This window comes from Sceloporus undulatus, chromosome 4, assembly GCF_019175285.1.
Source record: "Sceloporus undulatus isolate JIND9_A2432 ecotype Alabama chromosome 4, SceUnd_v1.1, whole genome shotgun sequence".
Classification (NCBI taxonomy): Eukaryota; Metazoa; Chordata; class Lepidosauria; order Squamata; family Phrynosomatidae; genus Sceloporus; species Sceloporus undulatus.
In genome coordinates this window covers 145,659,432-145,676,709 of record NC_056525.1, presented here as the reverse complement: position 1 = coordinate 145,676,709, position 17,278 = coordinate 145,659,432, and the positions used below count along the sequence as shown (strand labels likewise).

Sequence of the window (17,278 nt, the reverse complement as noted above, 5' to 3'; positions counted from 1 at the left end):
TTGAAGATTTCTGCTACTGTGCGGTGGTGGTGGTGATTATGATTTCATTTATTTATGTCCTGACTTTCCCAACTCTGTGATTCAAGGTGGCTTGCAAAAATTCAAAGAGATACACATAAAAAATGGACACTACAAAAATATGCAAATTAAAATATAAACTATTAAGAGAATTAAATGAAATTTAAAAACGTATCAGTGAGCTACCAAAGGCCTGTTGAAACAAACAAACAAACCCTACTGCTGGAAGGACAACATCACCAACAAAAATAAGCCCATCTAGCTTCTCTAGGAAGAGAGTCTGTTTTTTCTGATCATTAAAAGGCAGATTACACAGATTATATTTGGGATCCCTGGCTCCTGTATGCAAAAATTGCATGCAAAAACAACAATAACAAAAAAACTTTGATCCCTGAAGGCTATACTTCTAGACTGGAAGTAGAAAGACAGAAAGGATGTAGTGATACAGAGCTCTCTGGACAGAAAATGTCAGAGATGTGGCTATAGCCTGGAGCTGAGACAAAGGTGACAATGTAACTTGAGTTCAGGTGTCAGTTATGAGGACTCAACATTTGGGGAGTCAGAGGAAGCTGATGACAAAGGAGCAGGAGGTGAAAACAGCAGGCTTCAATTTTGCAAAGTCACAGGAGACAGGAAACTGGGTGATGTACCAGGAGTAGGATGGACTCAAAACCCCAGGAGGGGATATGTATATAAGAGTGTGAGCTGAATGCTCAATGTGGTGATGGTTGCATATAGGAGTCTAGAGAAGCACTTTGATAGTCTATTGTAAATATCGGAACCAAGATTAAAGTCCTCTATGGGAGTACTCAGCAGTCCAGCAGTTCTTTATCTAGCCGGCAACTTCCGCATGGGAGGATTTTTCCTTTGTAGCCTGCACAGCTACACAGCAGAGACCTTCCAGTGGCGTTCCTGTTCCATGTGCATGTCCTCTGCATGTTATATCCTTAATCCTGATTCTACATGCCCCAACAGGCAATAGTTCTAGAACTTGGAGTAGAAAGACAGAAAGGATGTAGTGATTCAGTTGTTCAGGAAAAAATGTTTTGTTTATTGCAGAGATCCCCCCCCCCCAAAAAAAGATATGTCTGACGAAGAATTCTCCACTCTTGAGTCAGTAACTAATTGTTGTGGTTATCAACTTTTTAACAGTACTTATAGTGGATCAGTACTCTTTGAAATAATTTCTTATTAATCTTTAACAAGCAATGCATTTAAAAATGAGGGAAGTGGGTGTGTTGGTGGAGGCAGAAAGAGAAAAGAGATGTAGATGAGTGACAAATTGAACAGAAGTGGTTGCAAGATAGGTCCCTTGTTGTAGGACAGCCTTCCCTAATCTGACAGTTCCCAGAAATGCTGGATTGCAACCGATTCCAGCAAGAATCCTACTGTGTGATTTGTAGTCCATGTAGAGAAAATTCCCAGTTGGAAGAAGGTAACTTTCAGAGGACCAAAAAGAAAGAAAGAAAGAAAGAAAGCCCCAAAAAACAAAAACCACCTTTGAAAGACCAAGTTACAAAATAAGCTTCCATAAATTCTCTGTGGACAACATCCATGCCATTTTCTCTTAATCTCCTGTTCTAGCTTAACAAATTAAATGGTTTCAATTATTAGTGTTTATGATGCTGAATTAATTTTCCAATTTCTAGCTTTTAACATTATTCAATTAATTTTCAAATCTAATGGTCCAATCTCTGCTCTTCATTTATCACTTGTTACAAACAGTTCCCTGGTGAGCCTGAGGTCAGAGTGTTTCTGGCAAATTCCTCTCTCCTCTTTGATACTATCTAGTAAACAACAGATACCAACAAGAGGTGACTTCAACCAATGCAGAAAACAAACAGTGTGAATCAAACACCAAGCAAGAATTTCAGCTCAGGAGGATATGTCTTTAATATCTGTCACTTTCAGTTAAATAAACTCATACCCTGGCTGCTGCTGGGAGTTGTAGTTGTATATCTGGAGCTTGACGTCAGAGATGGCAGCCAAACCCACTCTTATTACCTAGTCTTGAAGTTATTGAAGGTCAAGAAACAGAATTTGTAATATTATTCTACTTAAATTCTGTACTATCAAATTACAGATTTCCACCAGTATTAGAATTTGTTTCTGCTGTCAGTCCTGCATTCATTTTATACTGACTCATAAATATCTAATTGTGAGACTGTTCACCCTCTTGGATCATTTGTTTCAAAGCCCCTGCCTTTATGAACATTTCCTACTGGCAAAATTCTGTCAGGCAGTGTGGCTGTCCAAAGTTTAAAGGGAACAATCCTTCTCAAATTTAACAGTATACATTCTGAATATGCATTGTTTTTCAAGCTGTCTGATGTGATTAATTGGGATTTATTTCCCCCAATGTGCCATGGATCTGTGCCATATTTGTGCCTTATTATTATCATATGTATATAGTTATTTAGAAACTCCCCACAAACCAACAACAGATGGTTCACAGACCAGCACTGTTCCATGGACCAATATTTTGAGTAGTGCTTGTCTTCAAGCCATATGATGTGAGTTTTTAAATTTGGGCTACAGTCCCAAAGAAGGGGGGTAAGTGAACACAACTAAATTTTCTCCCCAGCAAACATAGCAGTGCTGATAACTGAAAATCTTAAATTGTTAACAAGTCTGTCCATTTGAACTGTTCTTTTCCTCAGTCAATAGTGATGTGAAGAGAGTGGGAATCTGGCATCTTTCGTAAATGTTGTTGTTTAAAAAATTGTAGGTGTCAGAAGAGGGCACCAGGATCAGATTGGGACTCTTGCACAAGTTGTGAAATGTAATTTTCCCAATCAAAACAATTCCTGTTGAAAATGTTGGTGAGGGGAAAGCCAACTACTAGTGGAGTCTGGGGACAAGTCTACCCAGATGCAGCCAAGACAACATCATAACAGAGTTCGAAAACAAAAACATCCAGGTATTGGTATTTCAATGCAAAGTGCTGGTTATGACTTATAAAGCCCTTCATGGCTTAGGTCCAGGTTATTTGAGAGACTGTATTTCCACATACAAACCTGCTAGAGCCCTAAGATCTTCCGGGGAAGGCTTCTCTCTCAGTCCCTCCACCATCGCAGGCTCGCCTGGTGAGGACGTGAGAGAGAGCCATTTCGGTGGTTGTTCCTGCCCTCTAGAATGCTCTTCCATGAGAAGCAAGGCTGCCCCCTTCCTTGCTTGCCTTTCATCAGCAAGAAAAAAACAGCTTTATTCAGGTAGACTTTTAATGTGTAATCATGGGATGTGTTTTATATGGGATGGCTAATGTGATTTTATTGCAGTTTTATATTGTTTTTAGGTGATGTTTTAATTGTTTTATTGCAATATAATAATAATAATTTAATAATTTGTTTTATTTATATACCGCTATTCCAAAGATCATAGCGGTGAACAGCAAGTAAGCTAATTAGCAAGTAAGCTAATTTGCCCCCAACAGTCTGGGTACTCATTTTAGCGACCTCGGAAGGATGCAAGCCTGAGTCGAGCTTGGGCCCTTTTGCTGGTCTTGAACTCGCAACCTTGTGGTTTCGAGTGAATGGCTGCAGTACAGGCATTTAACCACTGCGCCACCAGTGGTTATGTTTTTAGAATTTTTATTTGTGAGCTGCCTTGGGTCCCTTCATGGAGAAAGGCGGGGTAGAAATTAAAGAAAGAACGAAATGAATGAATTTTTAAAATCTCACTGCAGCAGAAAATGGTTTTTAGTGTCAAAAAATGGCAAAATGAGTCCAAAAATGTATATTTATTTGTTTGCTTGTTTAAAAAAGAAATTAATTCCACCCTTCTCTAAATAGAAATCAGAATCCCTAGAAACATAACTGATAATAAAAGTACGATGAAAACTAAAAAGTAATAATAAAACTCTATGGACTACACCTGTCAAAATGCACTAACCAGCAAGCTGTAATGTTTAGTGTTGGAGTCTCCCTAGGCAGAATATTCAGCAGAAACTGAATTCCACCCTCACCTCCCTGAAATGCCACATGGTCCACCAAAGCTTTAACACACAAACATCATTTTGGCTCAGCAGGAGATTTTAGATCAAATTTTGGCAATTCTACCTGTAGGAGGAAGAGGGAGAGGCTCGTCCTAAAATCAGCAATGGGGGGTGGAGGGTGGGGGGGTCTCTATTGAATAATATCTAGACCATAACATAAATGTCCGTGTTTTGTATTTCAGGAGTTACAGTTTGAAAGACTTACAAGAGAACTTGAGGCCGAACGCCAGATTGTGGCCAGCCAGCTGGAGAGATGTAAACTTGGATCTGACACTGGAAGCATGAACAGCATTAGGTACTGAACTAGACTTACTTTTTTGTTTCTCTTTATCTGATTGGTATTAGACTGTATTGTTCATCCTTCTGTGGCATATTGCAAACCAGATCAGATTTTCTTTTAGCAGAGACACTTATTTTTAAGTTACCATGGCATTATCTTATATGTATTACCTGATCACAAATTTTGGACAAACCTGATAGAAAAATAACCACTGTAAGAACGGTGGCGGTGATAAAACAGTGTGACCTTCAAATCTGCTAGTTCTAGCTTCTTTTTCTCAAGGACTAGGTGAAGAAAATAGCATAAAGAATACATGCATTTCTATGGAATATGGAATTTGAAAAAGTGCTCCAGGTCATTTATTGTCACACAAACATAATTATGTGGAAATCATACCATGGGATAACCTTTCCATTATTCTTCCAGTTGGATCATTATAGCTGAGAAATTATCTATCATCCTTAAAATATATGTGGTTTTTACTATTATAGTCTGAATTTTTTTCCTGGTATCTGTGCCAAAGTATTTTTAAGGCAAGTAACATGATACTATATACAGAGTTTTAAGGCTGATACTGGATTTCATTTTTTAAAGGTGCATTCAGTGTAGTTAGGACATGGATACTAAATTTAGGTTCGTTTCTTGGTTTGCTTGGCTGAAGGCTTGATCAGGCTTATAAAGCAAACTTGTAGTAGAAAATCATTCTTGTAAGAGATGAATGCCTGCACTAAATGATGCTGTTAACAGTGGATGTGGCCCATTATTTAAAATTTTTGCAGTACATAACAGGGGAGTTTTGATACCTTAATATATGTTTGGTAAAGTTCATTCCAATACAAACAAGAGTGGAATGAAAGTGAAAATCCTGAATGTGGATCTCTCTGTGTTTCATATTCTACTTTTATAATGCTGTAGCATATTTCACAGCAGTTAATCATCCCCACTCATATTAATTATATAGTATCAACCTGATTTCAACTGCTTTCTTTTCTTGTGGAGTTATAAATGGATCACATGAGAGCTACGTCGAGTGTTTCCTTTAGAACTGATGTCTTCGCCTTTAGAAGTGATGTGTGTGTGTTTAATTTTGGAAAGTACTCATCTTTTCTTGCCTTTTTGACTTGGGAAATGAACAGTCAGACTAAATCTGGCACTTGAAAAGAGATGGACTTGGTATCATAATAAGACTTATCCATTTGTATGCTGCTATAGCCATGCTTATGAGGAAAATCAGTTACCATGGGATTTGGTGTTGGAGACCCTTTATGAATCAGAACAAAGGCATAATAAAGCTATTATGAAGAGCTTCACTGAATGGTTTTAAAAGAGGCTTGGGGTGATTTGTAGACAGGCAGGGCTTGGAAACTGTGAAGTTGATTATTTTATCATGAAAATGAAAAATCTGTTACAGCGCTTTTAAATAAAATGCTGACATAATTACAGAAATAGAAGAAATTACGATTAGGAACAAAAAGGCTTAAGAATGTTGTCTCATGTCCAAAACACACTGCACAAATAATCCAGTTTGAGACTGCTTTAACTGCCTTGGCTCAGTTGCTAAGAAATCCAGGGAATTGTAGCTTATTGTGGCATCAGAGCTCTCCGGACAGACGAAGGCTACATGTCTCCCACAAAACTATTTTCCCCGAATTCCCTAGCAGGTGAGCCAGGAACGTTAAAGTTGTCTCAACTGGATTATTTCTGCGCATGTTGTGAACCTTAGGTGCACCAAAAATGTTGTAATTAGACAACTCTAACTCCTTTTTTTTACTTTTTGCATAAAGGGAAACTTCCATCTTTGTATTATATTAATAATACAATCAAATAATAATTTTATTTATATACCGCTATTCCAAAGATCATAGCTGTGAACAGCAAGTAAGCTAATTAGCCAGTAAGCTAATTTGCCCCCAACAGTCTGGGTACTCATTTTAGCGACCTCGGAAGGATGCAAGCCTGAGTCGAGCTTGGGCCCTTTTGCTGGTCTTGAACTCGCAACCTTGTGGTTTTGAGTGAATGGCTGCAGTACAGGCATTTAACCACTGCGCCAAATATTTAAAATATGCATAAATAAATATAATATATTATGCATATTTTATATGCAGAAACCAAGGCAACCCATGACCTGTGGGAGGTTTTGGTGCTGCAACTGGGAATATAAACAGTATGGGGGAAAATGTCAACCACCATGAAGTTTTTCAATCTTTCTCCAGAACAAACAGACCAGTACCTCCCCCACCCCACATTTTGGTATTTATTGATGGATGGATGAATATATCAAACATTATTGGGGGGGGGGGGTCCTATGCAAAACCCCTGTTTGTTTGTTGTATGTATCTGTGTCTTTGTGTAAATGAAATATTTACAGCAGCAGCAAATTACATAGCAAAATACATAGCAATTAACAAAGCAAAACAAGTGAAAAGAAAAACTAACAATAAACATTCCTTGCAATTAAATAATTAAAACAAACTCGGGTTGGGGGCGAGTTCCTTCAGCATCCTCCAGCTGACTCTAATTGGAATTTGGGCAGGAGATGGAAGGGGAGCACTGGCTCTCGCTTCCCTCTCATGGCTGGAGGAGAGCCATATTAAGTGTCTTGAGATTATCAGCGCAATTCTTCTTGTAACTAAGGATTCTTTCCACTGTGATTCTCCAAAATGAAAATATTATTTGTTTCTTTCATTAATGTTTCCTGGTTTCTTTTTTTGAGGAAAGTTGAGTGCATTATTTCAGTTGTGAGAGCTGACATGCAATCTTTTAACTTAATTCATTTTGTTGTCCCTAGCAGCCTCTTTACAGAGAGCCATCACAAAGCTGTTTTCCTCAAAAAGAATTGTCCATTTTGGCACATGTAAGATCCTTCTTAAGATGGAGCTTATTGCACAGCCCCTTGGAACGGTCCCAGTACGGAATGAAAGGGGGCAGGATGAGAACAAAATGGGGGCTATCACCCATTTTATTGCACGCCAGAATGCCACCAACACCGCCAGAAGTTCCCATTCCATTCCCGATATGTCGCACAGGAGGCGATTTTCAGGAGATGTTCAGAAGCATTCCTGAAAATCGCCTCCTGAGGGATGGATTGGGAACGGAATGGGAACTTCCCGTGGCAGCATTCTGGTGTGCGATAAAATGGGTGATGGCCCCCATTCTGTTCCCATCCTGCCCCCTTTCGTTACCCCCTGATCCCGTCCCTGGGAGCTGTGAGATAAGCTCCCATGTTTCTGTTACTGTCTCTTGAACTAGTATTAGTAGTAGAGTTGAAGTGATTCAACAACAACAATGAAGTAAAGATTGTAAGGAATTATAATTGAGGGCTGGGGGACTGCAATTGCAGTAACCAAGAGTTTGGGATCTCAGGTAAATGCTGCTCCTGGAATATCCTGGAATTCATGCCTGAAGAGAAGCTGTAGTTCACTAACAGAGTATATATGTTTGAAGCAGTAGGTTCAGGCCAGTTAAAAAAACTCTGAGTAGTAGCACTTTGTAAGAAGGCTTTTCAGATATTTTAGATGCACAATCTATAAAAGCAAGCTATATTTTGTTAAATATGTCAGTGAACTGACAATACAAAGCAATATCATACAAAATATGCAGCCTTTCATAATTGTTTTCAGCATTAGGCAAATGGATAGTATTTGGGGTGAATAGAGAAGTGTGAAGCTTAGATCTGTAATGCAGAAAATGGAGTGGAAATCAATAAACTTGTTATATAAACTGGCACATTATCAAATCATAATTTTAAAATCTTATTTAATTTCTTCAGTAATCCATTACCTTCAAATGTTCAGCATTAGGTGTGGTACCCACTTTCACCCATAAGATACAATTTATAGGTTACTTAGGGTTTAAAAATAGCTGTTTCACAAATTTAAAAACATTCAAATTCCCCAGAATATGGAAAATTTCTAAATTATACATCAGTCTATTTTCATGCATTGCTTTTGATATTTATTTTCCCAAAGATGCTTAGGTTAAGTCGAAGGCTTTCATGGCCGGCATCCATGGTTTTTTGTGGGTTTTTCGGACTATGTGGCCATATTCTAGAAAATTTTCTTCCTGACGTTTCTTCAGAAGATGCCAGGCACAGATGCTGGCGAAACGTCAGGAAGAAAATTTTCTAGAACATGGCCACATAGCCCGAAAAACCCACCAAAAAAACATGCTTAGGTTACATTGTGAATTTCCAGAAGATCAGTTATTACAATCAGGTCTACAATTGTAATAGTGTAATTGTGCTCACTTTTGCAATGAATCTTAAACTCTTAGTAGATTAAAAAGATGGTTATGCCAGGATAAAACCTCTCTCCTGCATTTATTTTACTTTCGCTAACCCTGACTGAATTCACCAAAAAAGATGACAAAATTTCATTATACAGTGACTGGAGATTAACTGTTTAATGAAAACCAAATTTCACAGTGCAAAAAGCCAGACGCAGCAAAATAATGTCATAATATGTACCTGAAATTTATTATACTGTTGACTCAGACAATCCAAAATTAAATCTTCATACCAAAAGCGTGACGTCAATTATTTGTTTCAAATCTGTCATCAAAGATACCCATTTAAATCTCAATGTGGGAAGAATTTCAGTATGAAAGGGCAGTATATATTAAGAATGTATAGTAGAGTTGCCAGGCAAACTATGGGACAGGACTCCTATACTTTTAATCATTGAACCGAAGAGGGAATTTTAATAGATGTTGCTTGGTAAAAGCAATCTTGTGCTTCTTCTATACAGTTATTAAATGTACATGAGCCCTGGCCTATGTTTCACTGGCAAACCCAGTATATCATGTTTTTGTTTCCATTTTATACTTTAAAATAAAATACTAAAAATGATATACCCATAGTTCAAATAGTCATTGTAGCTATCTGCTTTTTAAAGCAAATGGTTGAGCATTCAAATCTATTATATAGGCCAATTTAATTGCTTATAATAGCAGCCAAAGAATAGCAGCCAATAGCAGTACAAGTGAAATGTCTATATAATCCTGGGCAAAACAAAGTTTATTCTGAAATATCAGGAATGATTACTCTTGCCCTCCCTAAAGGGCATCCCTTAGTTGCTTTGCTTTCATTAGATCCTTTGCAGATATTGTGTTATAATAAAGCAGTATTTGAGTTTTCTATTTATTTTCAACCATGTTCAGGATCTAATGCACCAAGAAAATCATGCATATTTATTATTGCAAAAAGTGGAAATCTTAGTTTTCCCATGAAATTTGAATTATACACATCATTTTATTTCGTTCTCTTATTGCATGTCTTAAGCACCTCTCAGAAGTGCAGTTTTCAAAATGTAACATACAGCAAAAAACAGAAATGCCAATTCAGTAGAAAAGTTAATAAAATAATAATTCAATATTAAACAATTAAGAATGAACCAGTTAAGGCATGACGGGTTTTTTTACAAATAAATAAACAAGAAACATATTTTCTCTTAAAAAGAACAGCATACAGAGCCAGCCAGCTGTCTGTCAAGAAGGAATTGTGTAGAAGACAGCCAGGAAACACATGGGAGGGCTGCCAGCCCTTAAATAAACTCACCCAATGTTCGCTGCACCTGACACCAATAGGCCTCATGAGCCAAATGCAAAGTATCCTGGTCTCTATCATGGAACCAAACCAAAAAAACCCTCACTTGCAGCAACAGTCGCCATGTAGCTTGGAGAAAATGAAAAGAGACAGCATTAAGGCGGCCCTGTCTTTAAGGCCACCAACCTCAGATATCTAAATAGTTGGCCAGTAAATATGGCTTCCAATAATGGTCTCAGAATATAGATAGGTACATAACGCTATATGCCATGTATGGCCACCTTGGCTATTTTTTGCATGCACTTCCCTGGTCTTTCTGGCTTCCACCTCTGTATTTATCATCAAACTTTGCTGGTGCGGAGTGAAAAAGGGATGCATTTTAAATTGCTTATATAGTACATGTTTTAAGGGGAATGTGCCCTCCCAGAAGCCTACAAAAAATCAGAATGTGCAGTTTTTCAAACCATAGCAGCTTAGCAAATGATTCAGTGCACCGCATTTCTAAATTTTCTTGATTCTTTTTTTACCTTCATCCATTCCATTCTCTGTCTTAAAAGTAATTATCTCTGAGTAGCTGTGTAATTACTACACTTCTTGTTATTTTTCAAAACAGTTGCAACCCCACCCTTTTGTGTCTAAAAACCCTGCATTTTTGTTGAAAAAATACATTTATTTCTGCACAGAATAATTTCCAAGGGGGGAAAACTTCAGGATATGTAAATAGCAGGTGAAAACTAGGAAGAATTCTTGGATATGTGCTATTTTTCCATATCAGATTTCCAAAGTGTCACGAAACCCATTCTTTGGCCAGGAAAGAAATAACAGCGAATATTCTTTCCTCAAATGTAGCCTTTTATTCAGGTAATCACTGCTAAAAAAAATAATCTGGTTTTAGTTGTGACATGTAAACAGCATTATTGCAAATGATGTTTTCTGGAATAAAATCATGTGCAACTCCTTCCAAAGATAATTGCTTCTGACTGATTTAAGTCTAAGTACTTTGCCAATTTCTTATACGGTTTTCTTCTTGAATCTTAAGAACCCAACAAAAAGAAAAAAAATAGAAAATAGCACATGGTAATTCAATGCTATATAAGTTGTCAAAAAGTAGTGTGAAAACATTAACCAAAGAAGACCTTATGAGACAAATAACTCGGACAAACTTCTGGTGAAAAAAAGCTGAAATCATTAATATGCAAACATCAAAGAAATACCTACAGATTGTGAAATGTAGGCCCGTTACAGACGGGCATTAAGTACACGCTCTGCACGTACTAGGGTTAGGAAGGGGCATCACTTCCTGATGACCCTAATCCTAATACACTCAGATCATGTAGAAAATGGCGGCATCCTATACACACAGGCGCGCCATGACTACGTCACGACCGCGCTACCTCCAAACGGGTGGCGTGGAAGTGACGTAGTGGGGCTGCATAGGGCGCCTGGGCCGCCCGTTCCGTAGCCCCGGAAGGAGCTCTGTTTTGGCGCTCCTTCCACTTTTGCGTCGCTGGGCGCAGCCTTTACATGGCTGCGCCAGCAACACAGAGCAGAAAGGGGCCAAGCCCCAAGGACACCCCTTTCCAGGTCGTGGGGAAGCAGCCTTTTGCTGCTCCCCCCAGCCTGGAAAGCGGCGGATCGGGGCCTCAGAGGCTATCGCTGTGGCAGCTGAGGCCCCGATCTGGTGGGGAAAGGGCCAGTTACAGGCCGCCCCAAACAGGCAGTCTGTAACATGCCATAGTTAGGTTTAGAGTAGGCCCTGCCGAAATTTGGGGAAGAATTTGGGATTCTCTGCAAGAGAACACTAGTCCACTCCCCTGAACTATCATTCCCAAGGTACTCTTGAGTGCTTGGCTATACTTCTGAATAAAACTGATTTAATTCTCAATTCTACTCTTATTTATTCATTCAATGTATACCCAACTTTTCTCCTGGCATGGGACCCAAAGTGGCTTACAATAATTTAAGATAGAAGTTTAGTGGGATCTTTTTGCCGGTGTGTTCAGTCAGTTTGTTTTAAAGAGGAAAAAGAAGACAAGAAAGTGGAAAGGGGGGAAAGGGGTAAGAAAACAGCCTACTTGGGAATAGTGAGCAGCAGGGGAGAGGGGGAAAGGAGGAGACTGTCCAATATCAGGACTGTTGCAGACTGTCAGTTATTACAGCTGCGGAGTACTGGAATGGCAGCACAGTTGGTTGCTTATTTTCCCATCAGTGAAAAGATATCCTCTAACAATGCTTCAAAGGCACCGCAGCAATGGGTCAGGGGTGACTTCATGCAATAGGTACAACCAAAGGTACTATTCTTCTGGTACAATTTCATTTTAAAACTCTCATGTAATAAAGTCCTTGGCTTGTTTGCCATCATTTTCAGCCTTTATTTAGAATACACACACACACACTGTGACATTGGCACATTTAGAAAATTAATTATCAAAGAGTTTATTCCGGATTTGATATTTTATTCTTGCCATTCAACATATTTCCTGTGCAACATAATTGCCACTCCATTTTAGTCCACTGCTTCCAGGATACATATAAGTGAGAACGAGATATTACAACATTCATTATGGTTTCCTCTTGCTTAGCATTGTACACACACACACACACACACACACACACACACACACACAGGAGATTTGGATCAGGAAAGAGTAAATATAGCCTTGTAGATGTTGGATTGCATCTTGCAGCAACCCTAGACAGTATAGTCAATTGTGAGGGATCACTGAAGCATCCAAAGAGCCTCATTTGCCTACCATGCTTTAGTTCAAGGCCCATTAACATTTTTCAGAAGGAAGTGCAAAAGAAACATCGGCCCCATACAGACAGGCCAAAATAAAGCTGCTTCAGTCACTTTGGAGGTATGCTGTTTAAATGATGCATGTGTCCTAAGAGTCCAGAAACCACGCCAAAGCCACGCTCCAGTCCTAAGGATTGGAGCACAGCTTTAGCATAGCTTCCAGACTCTTAGGATGCATGCATCATTTAAACAGCATACCTCCAAAGTGACGCGAAGCTGCTTTATTTTGGCCTGTCTGTATGGGGCCTTCAGAAGCCTTTCCCTTTCCTGAACTCTACATCAACATGCGAGGGATAATGGGCTTTATTTTATTTTGTATTGTTGTACGTATTTTACTGTGTTGTAGGCCACCTTGATCCTGTCGGAGAAGTGGGATAAAAATAACTTATTATTATTATTATTATTATTATTATTATTATTATTATTATTTCTACTATTGGCATTTGGCAAAAGGACAGCTAACAAAGCAACTGACTGTGGGGTATGCATCTTATATTTTTCTTCTTTATAGCCCCCCTCCCCAGTTGTTAAGGTCAATCCCAAAACTGGTTTGTTTTGTTTTGTTTAACTCGGGGAACATTTTCATGAGGAAAAAATCTATTGGACATCTGTAGATATACCACATCTATATGTCTTATACTCACATTTATTATTATCTTCTCCAAGATTGCATCCTCACTGTTCAACTTCGGTTGTATAGACAAAAAGCAATGAAAATATTGATGACCGCCATGAAATAATGAGTCCAGACACTGCACATTGGGTTAAACAAGGACCACTTATTTGACCTAAAGAACCTATTTAACACATGAAACCTGGGAGAGCTCAAAAAGGGGTTCAGATGAAGCCAGGTCTTGCCCTGTGACCACCCTCTCGGCCTTCTCTTGGGTGTAACACCAGACCCCAAGGGCAATCCCAAATCCTGGATTGTCTCCCCAGCCATTTTGGAAGGCAAACCCAGGGCACTCACACACACACACACCCAAAATCCCACAACTTTGTAAGAGTGAGCAAACCCCTAAATCATCCCCAAGGTCCTTCCCAATCTCTAGATTCCTTGACCTGTTGAGGCTGTTCAGAGCCCAACCCTTCACCAAAGGGCTGCCAAGGTGTACATAGAACTCTTATATTCTCCCGCCACTACCTACCATGGACAAGGGGCAAGCATCTGCTTAGTCCCTTTTCCCTGTGGCCAAAACAGTGACAATGTTCATGTGATCTTGGCTCAGGACTTTGGCCTTCAAATAAAGATTTAAAAATTATTTGCCACTCACTAACCAGGTTTCTCAGATCTTAACTTCAACTAAGGTATTGAAACTGACATTTGGTTAACTACAGTGAAGAACAGTATAAAGTTTAGACATCTGTAAATGTCACCAGTTTTATGTGCATATAGTAATTCTCCTGAAAGATGTTGTGCTCATGTTAGCATCAACCATTATCACTTTGGCATTTGAAGATTTCAGATGAAAGGTGGCACCTTCTTTGGATTGTTACTAATAGGATGTTCTCTAGTGAAGGTTGAGAGATATATCATCCTGTTCCACACTCACAGCATGTTTGAATTTGTGCTTGTGCCATGTAAGGTTAAGCAGCAACACGGTAATCTGCAAAAGCATATAAAAACAATAATTGTTGATCATGTTGTTGACAGAGATGGATAGTGTTATAAATAATGAGGGTGAGACAATTTATGTTAAGTGATTGCATGGGAATCTAGGGACCTTAACAAGTGATTTAATACAAATAGTGGTTTGTGAACAAGAAAATGGTAATACTTGCATAACAGCACTGGAAAGCTTTGACTCTGAGAAAATGAGAAATTTCCAGTAGACAGATAACTTGCCAATAATGACCAAAAAAGAATTGCACAAAAGAATAATTGAAATCTATGATAGCACATACTAGAAAGCACTGTAAAAACAGAAGTGTTTTTCTCTCTAAGTTGATTTTGAGAACATTTCTGATATGCTTGCCAAATTCTATTACAGAGATAAAAAATTGCCCAAGATGATTTTGCCCCAAATGATGTTGCCCCAAATTCCCATCAATCCTAATGAACAAACATAACCACTGGCAGAGGAAATTGGACATTACAGTCCAGTAGCATCTAGAAGGCCATTCTTCCCAACTTTTTAAATTAAGTAAAATATAGGGGAGATTCTAAGTAGTAATAAAATGCATACTTTTTGATTTGAAACTGCAGACTTGCCTACCTGAAAAGCTATAGTAATATCCCTCTAACAACATTATCATCATCATCCTGCCTCTCCCCATGGATCAACAGTGGGGAACAGCAACAGCTCAACATGCGACATGTAACATCTACCAAAAACACAAAATCAGTTAAAACACATTACATCAGTTTAAAAATAAGACCAGCACATATCATAACAATCAATCCACAGTTTTAAAATTCACAATTTAAAAATCATTTTGATAGACCTGCCAGGACACATCTTCTTTAACGCGGTTTTAAATTCAGCCAGTTTATTTAGCTGTTGAATCTCTTCTGGTAGGTCGTTCCACATTCTAGGGGTGACTGAAGAAAATGTCCTCTAGGTGACAGTTGCCAACCTAGTCTTGGTTGACTGGAATAAATGTCCCCCAGAAGCCCTGAGTGTAGAGAGTGGATTATATGGGAAGAAGTGATCCCATAGGTAACCTAGATCCAAACCATATAGAGCTTTAAAGATAATAATCAAAACTTTGTACTTTTTGTGGAAACTAATTGGCAACCAGTGGAGTGATTTTAATATGGGTGTAATTTGACCACTTCTTGATGTACCAGTAACCAACCTGGCTGCCATGTTTTGAACTAACTGAAGCTTCCAAACTTGGCACAAAGATAGCCCAGTGTAGAGTCCATTGCAGAAATATAGCCTTGAGGTTACCAGTATATGCTCTGCTGTTTTAGACCCTCCAGCTCTGCGAAAGAGTGCATTAGGTGTAACAGCTGAAGCTGATAATAGGCACTCCTGGTTGTTGCATCTATCTTAGCTGTCATTTGGATCCAGAAGCACTCACTGGCTACAAAACACTGACACAATGCTTAGCAGTAAGCACCTCCATCTTGTCACGATTCAGGTTCAGCTTGTTTTTCCTCATCCAGCCCATTACATCCTCCAGGCTTTAAGAGGAGATATATTATCCTTAGCTGAGGCTGCTTTTGAAGGCATGGAGAAATATATTTGGTTGTCATTAGGATACATAGCACCATGTCCCATGCCTCCGTTTGATTTCTATCAGCAGTTTCATGTACTGTAGATGTTGAACAGCATTAGGGATAGAATGGCACCTTATGATATGCCATATAATATTTCCTTTTTTGAGGAGCAGCTATCCCCAAGCACCACCACTTGTAAACTGCCAAAGATATAGAACATTGCATTTGGCTCCCAAATCCCTCAGGCATTCCAGAAAGATACTATGATCAGGGTATTACTTCACCATTTGAACTGGCCATGTGCATCATCCCATACCACCATTATCTGTCATTCATTAAGAGAGAGGCTAACATAGAGGTACTTCACATAATTAACCACAACCTTTTGGTCTATTCTTTGCAAACATTATAGTTTCTAATAGAGGGAAAAGTGCCAGTCTGTACTGGGCCTTAGTTCCATTTTAAAATGGAAAAATGTTCTTGAAAAGCAGCATTCTGTCTCCCACCTTAAAATTTGCTACAGCACCTTTTGTGTTAAACAGGTGTGCTTGCCAGTTGATGCACACAAGATTAATTGGCAGCTCTTCTCCACAGCTCTTTTAATGTACCCTAGACACTAAAATCTAAACTGTGAGCCCTAGTTGAAATATTAATAATTAAAAAAGGAACTACGAGAAAAACATCTTCCCAGTAGCAGTCTTCCACTCAAAAAGTGGAATTCACTGGCAGAATTGACAATATCATTAGAGGTTTAATCACATACATCTTAGTATTTGTTTTAACAATGTATGATTTTTTTTATTAGGGACATTTGTATTTCACCCTTTTTCCAATGCCCTTTTGGGGATGTTTTCATCGTATTTCCACAACCCTCACTTATTATGGTGCTTTACAGATGGGCCTTATGGGGTGCCATCGTCACATGCTAGGGTTGCCTCGGGGCGTACCACCCATATGAGGCCTAACCCTAGCACGTGATGAGGGCATAATCACGGTGGCCTCCCATCCACACGGGGGCTGCCATGATTACATCACATGCGCGCTGCCTCCAAACAGAGCGGTGCGAGTGTGACGCCCTTGCGCCATCCCAGGCCACTTACGAATGAATGCTTCATTCCCACAGCCACCAAACGGCCCCTTTCTCTCCTGGCTGCAGCTCCCGGGCGGCTCCCGGGGTGTCCTGGGGCATGAAGCCCCAAGGACACCCTTTTTCGGGACCAGGGGGGAGCGGAAAGTGCCAGTTTGGGGCCTTTGGGCTGCCGCTGTGGCTGCCCTGGCCCCAATCCGTGCCTTAATTGAGCGGCTTTAGGCCGCCCCAAAGGGGCAGTCGGTATCCCGCCCAAGTTTCTCAAAATAAAATGATATACACAAAATGAACAGAACATGCTGTGGCTCTCTTGCAGGTAAAACAGGAAATCTTCTCAAGGAAATTGTGCTTGAGCACTTTCCTGTGCAGTAATCTGAATTTTAAATGTAGATAG

The 17,278-nt window shown here is 39.3% G+C and overlaps 1 protein-coding gene across 3 annotated transcripts in view; it reads left to right on the top strand.

Annotated features, from left to right (window-relative positions):
* Window positions 1-17,278, top strand: part of CTNND2 (catenin delta 2) — a 557,661-nt gene that overhangs the window by 100,461 nt on the left and 439,922 nt on the right. For all 3 annotated transcript variants that reach the window (XM_042464992.1, XM_042464991.1, XM_042464993.1), the window contains exon 2: window positions 4,195-4,307. In XM_042464992.1, coding sequence (XP_042320926.1) covers window positions 4,195-4,307 — 113 coding nt within the window. The remainder of the gene's footprint in view (window positions 1-4,194; window positions 4,308-17,278) is intronic.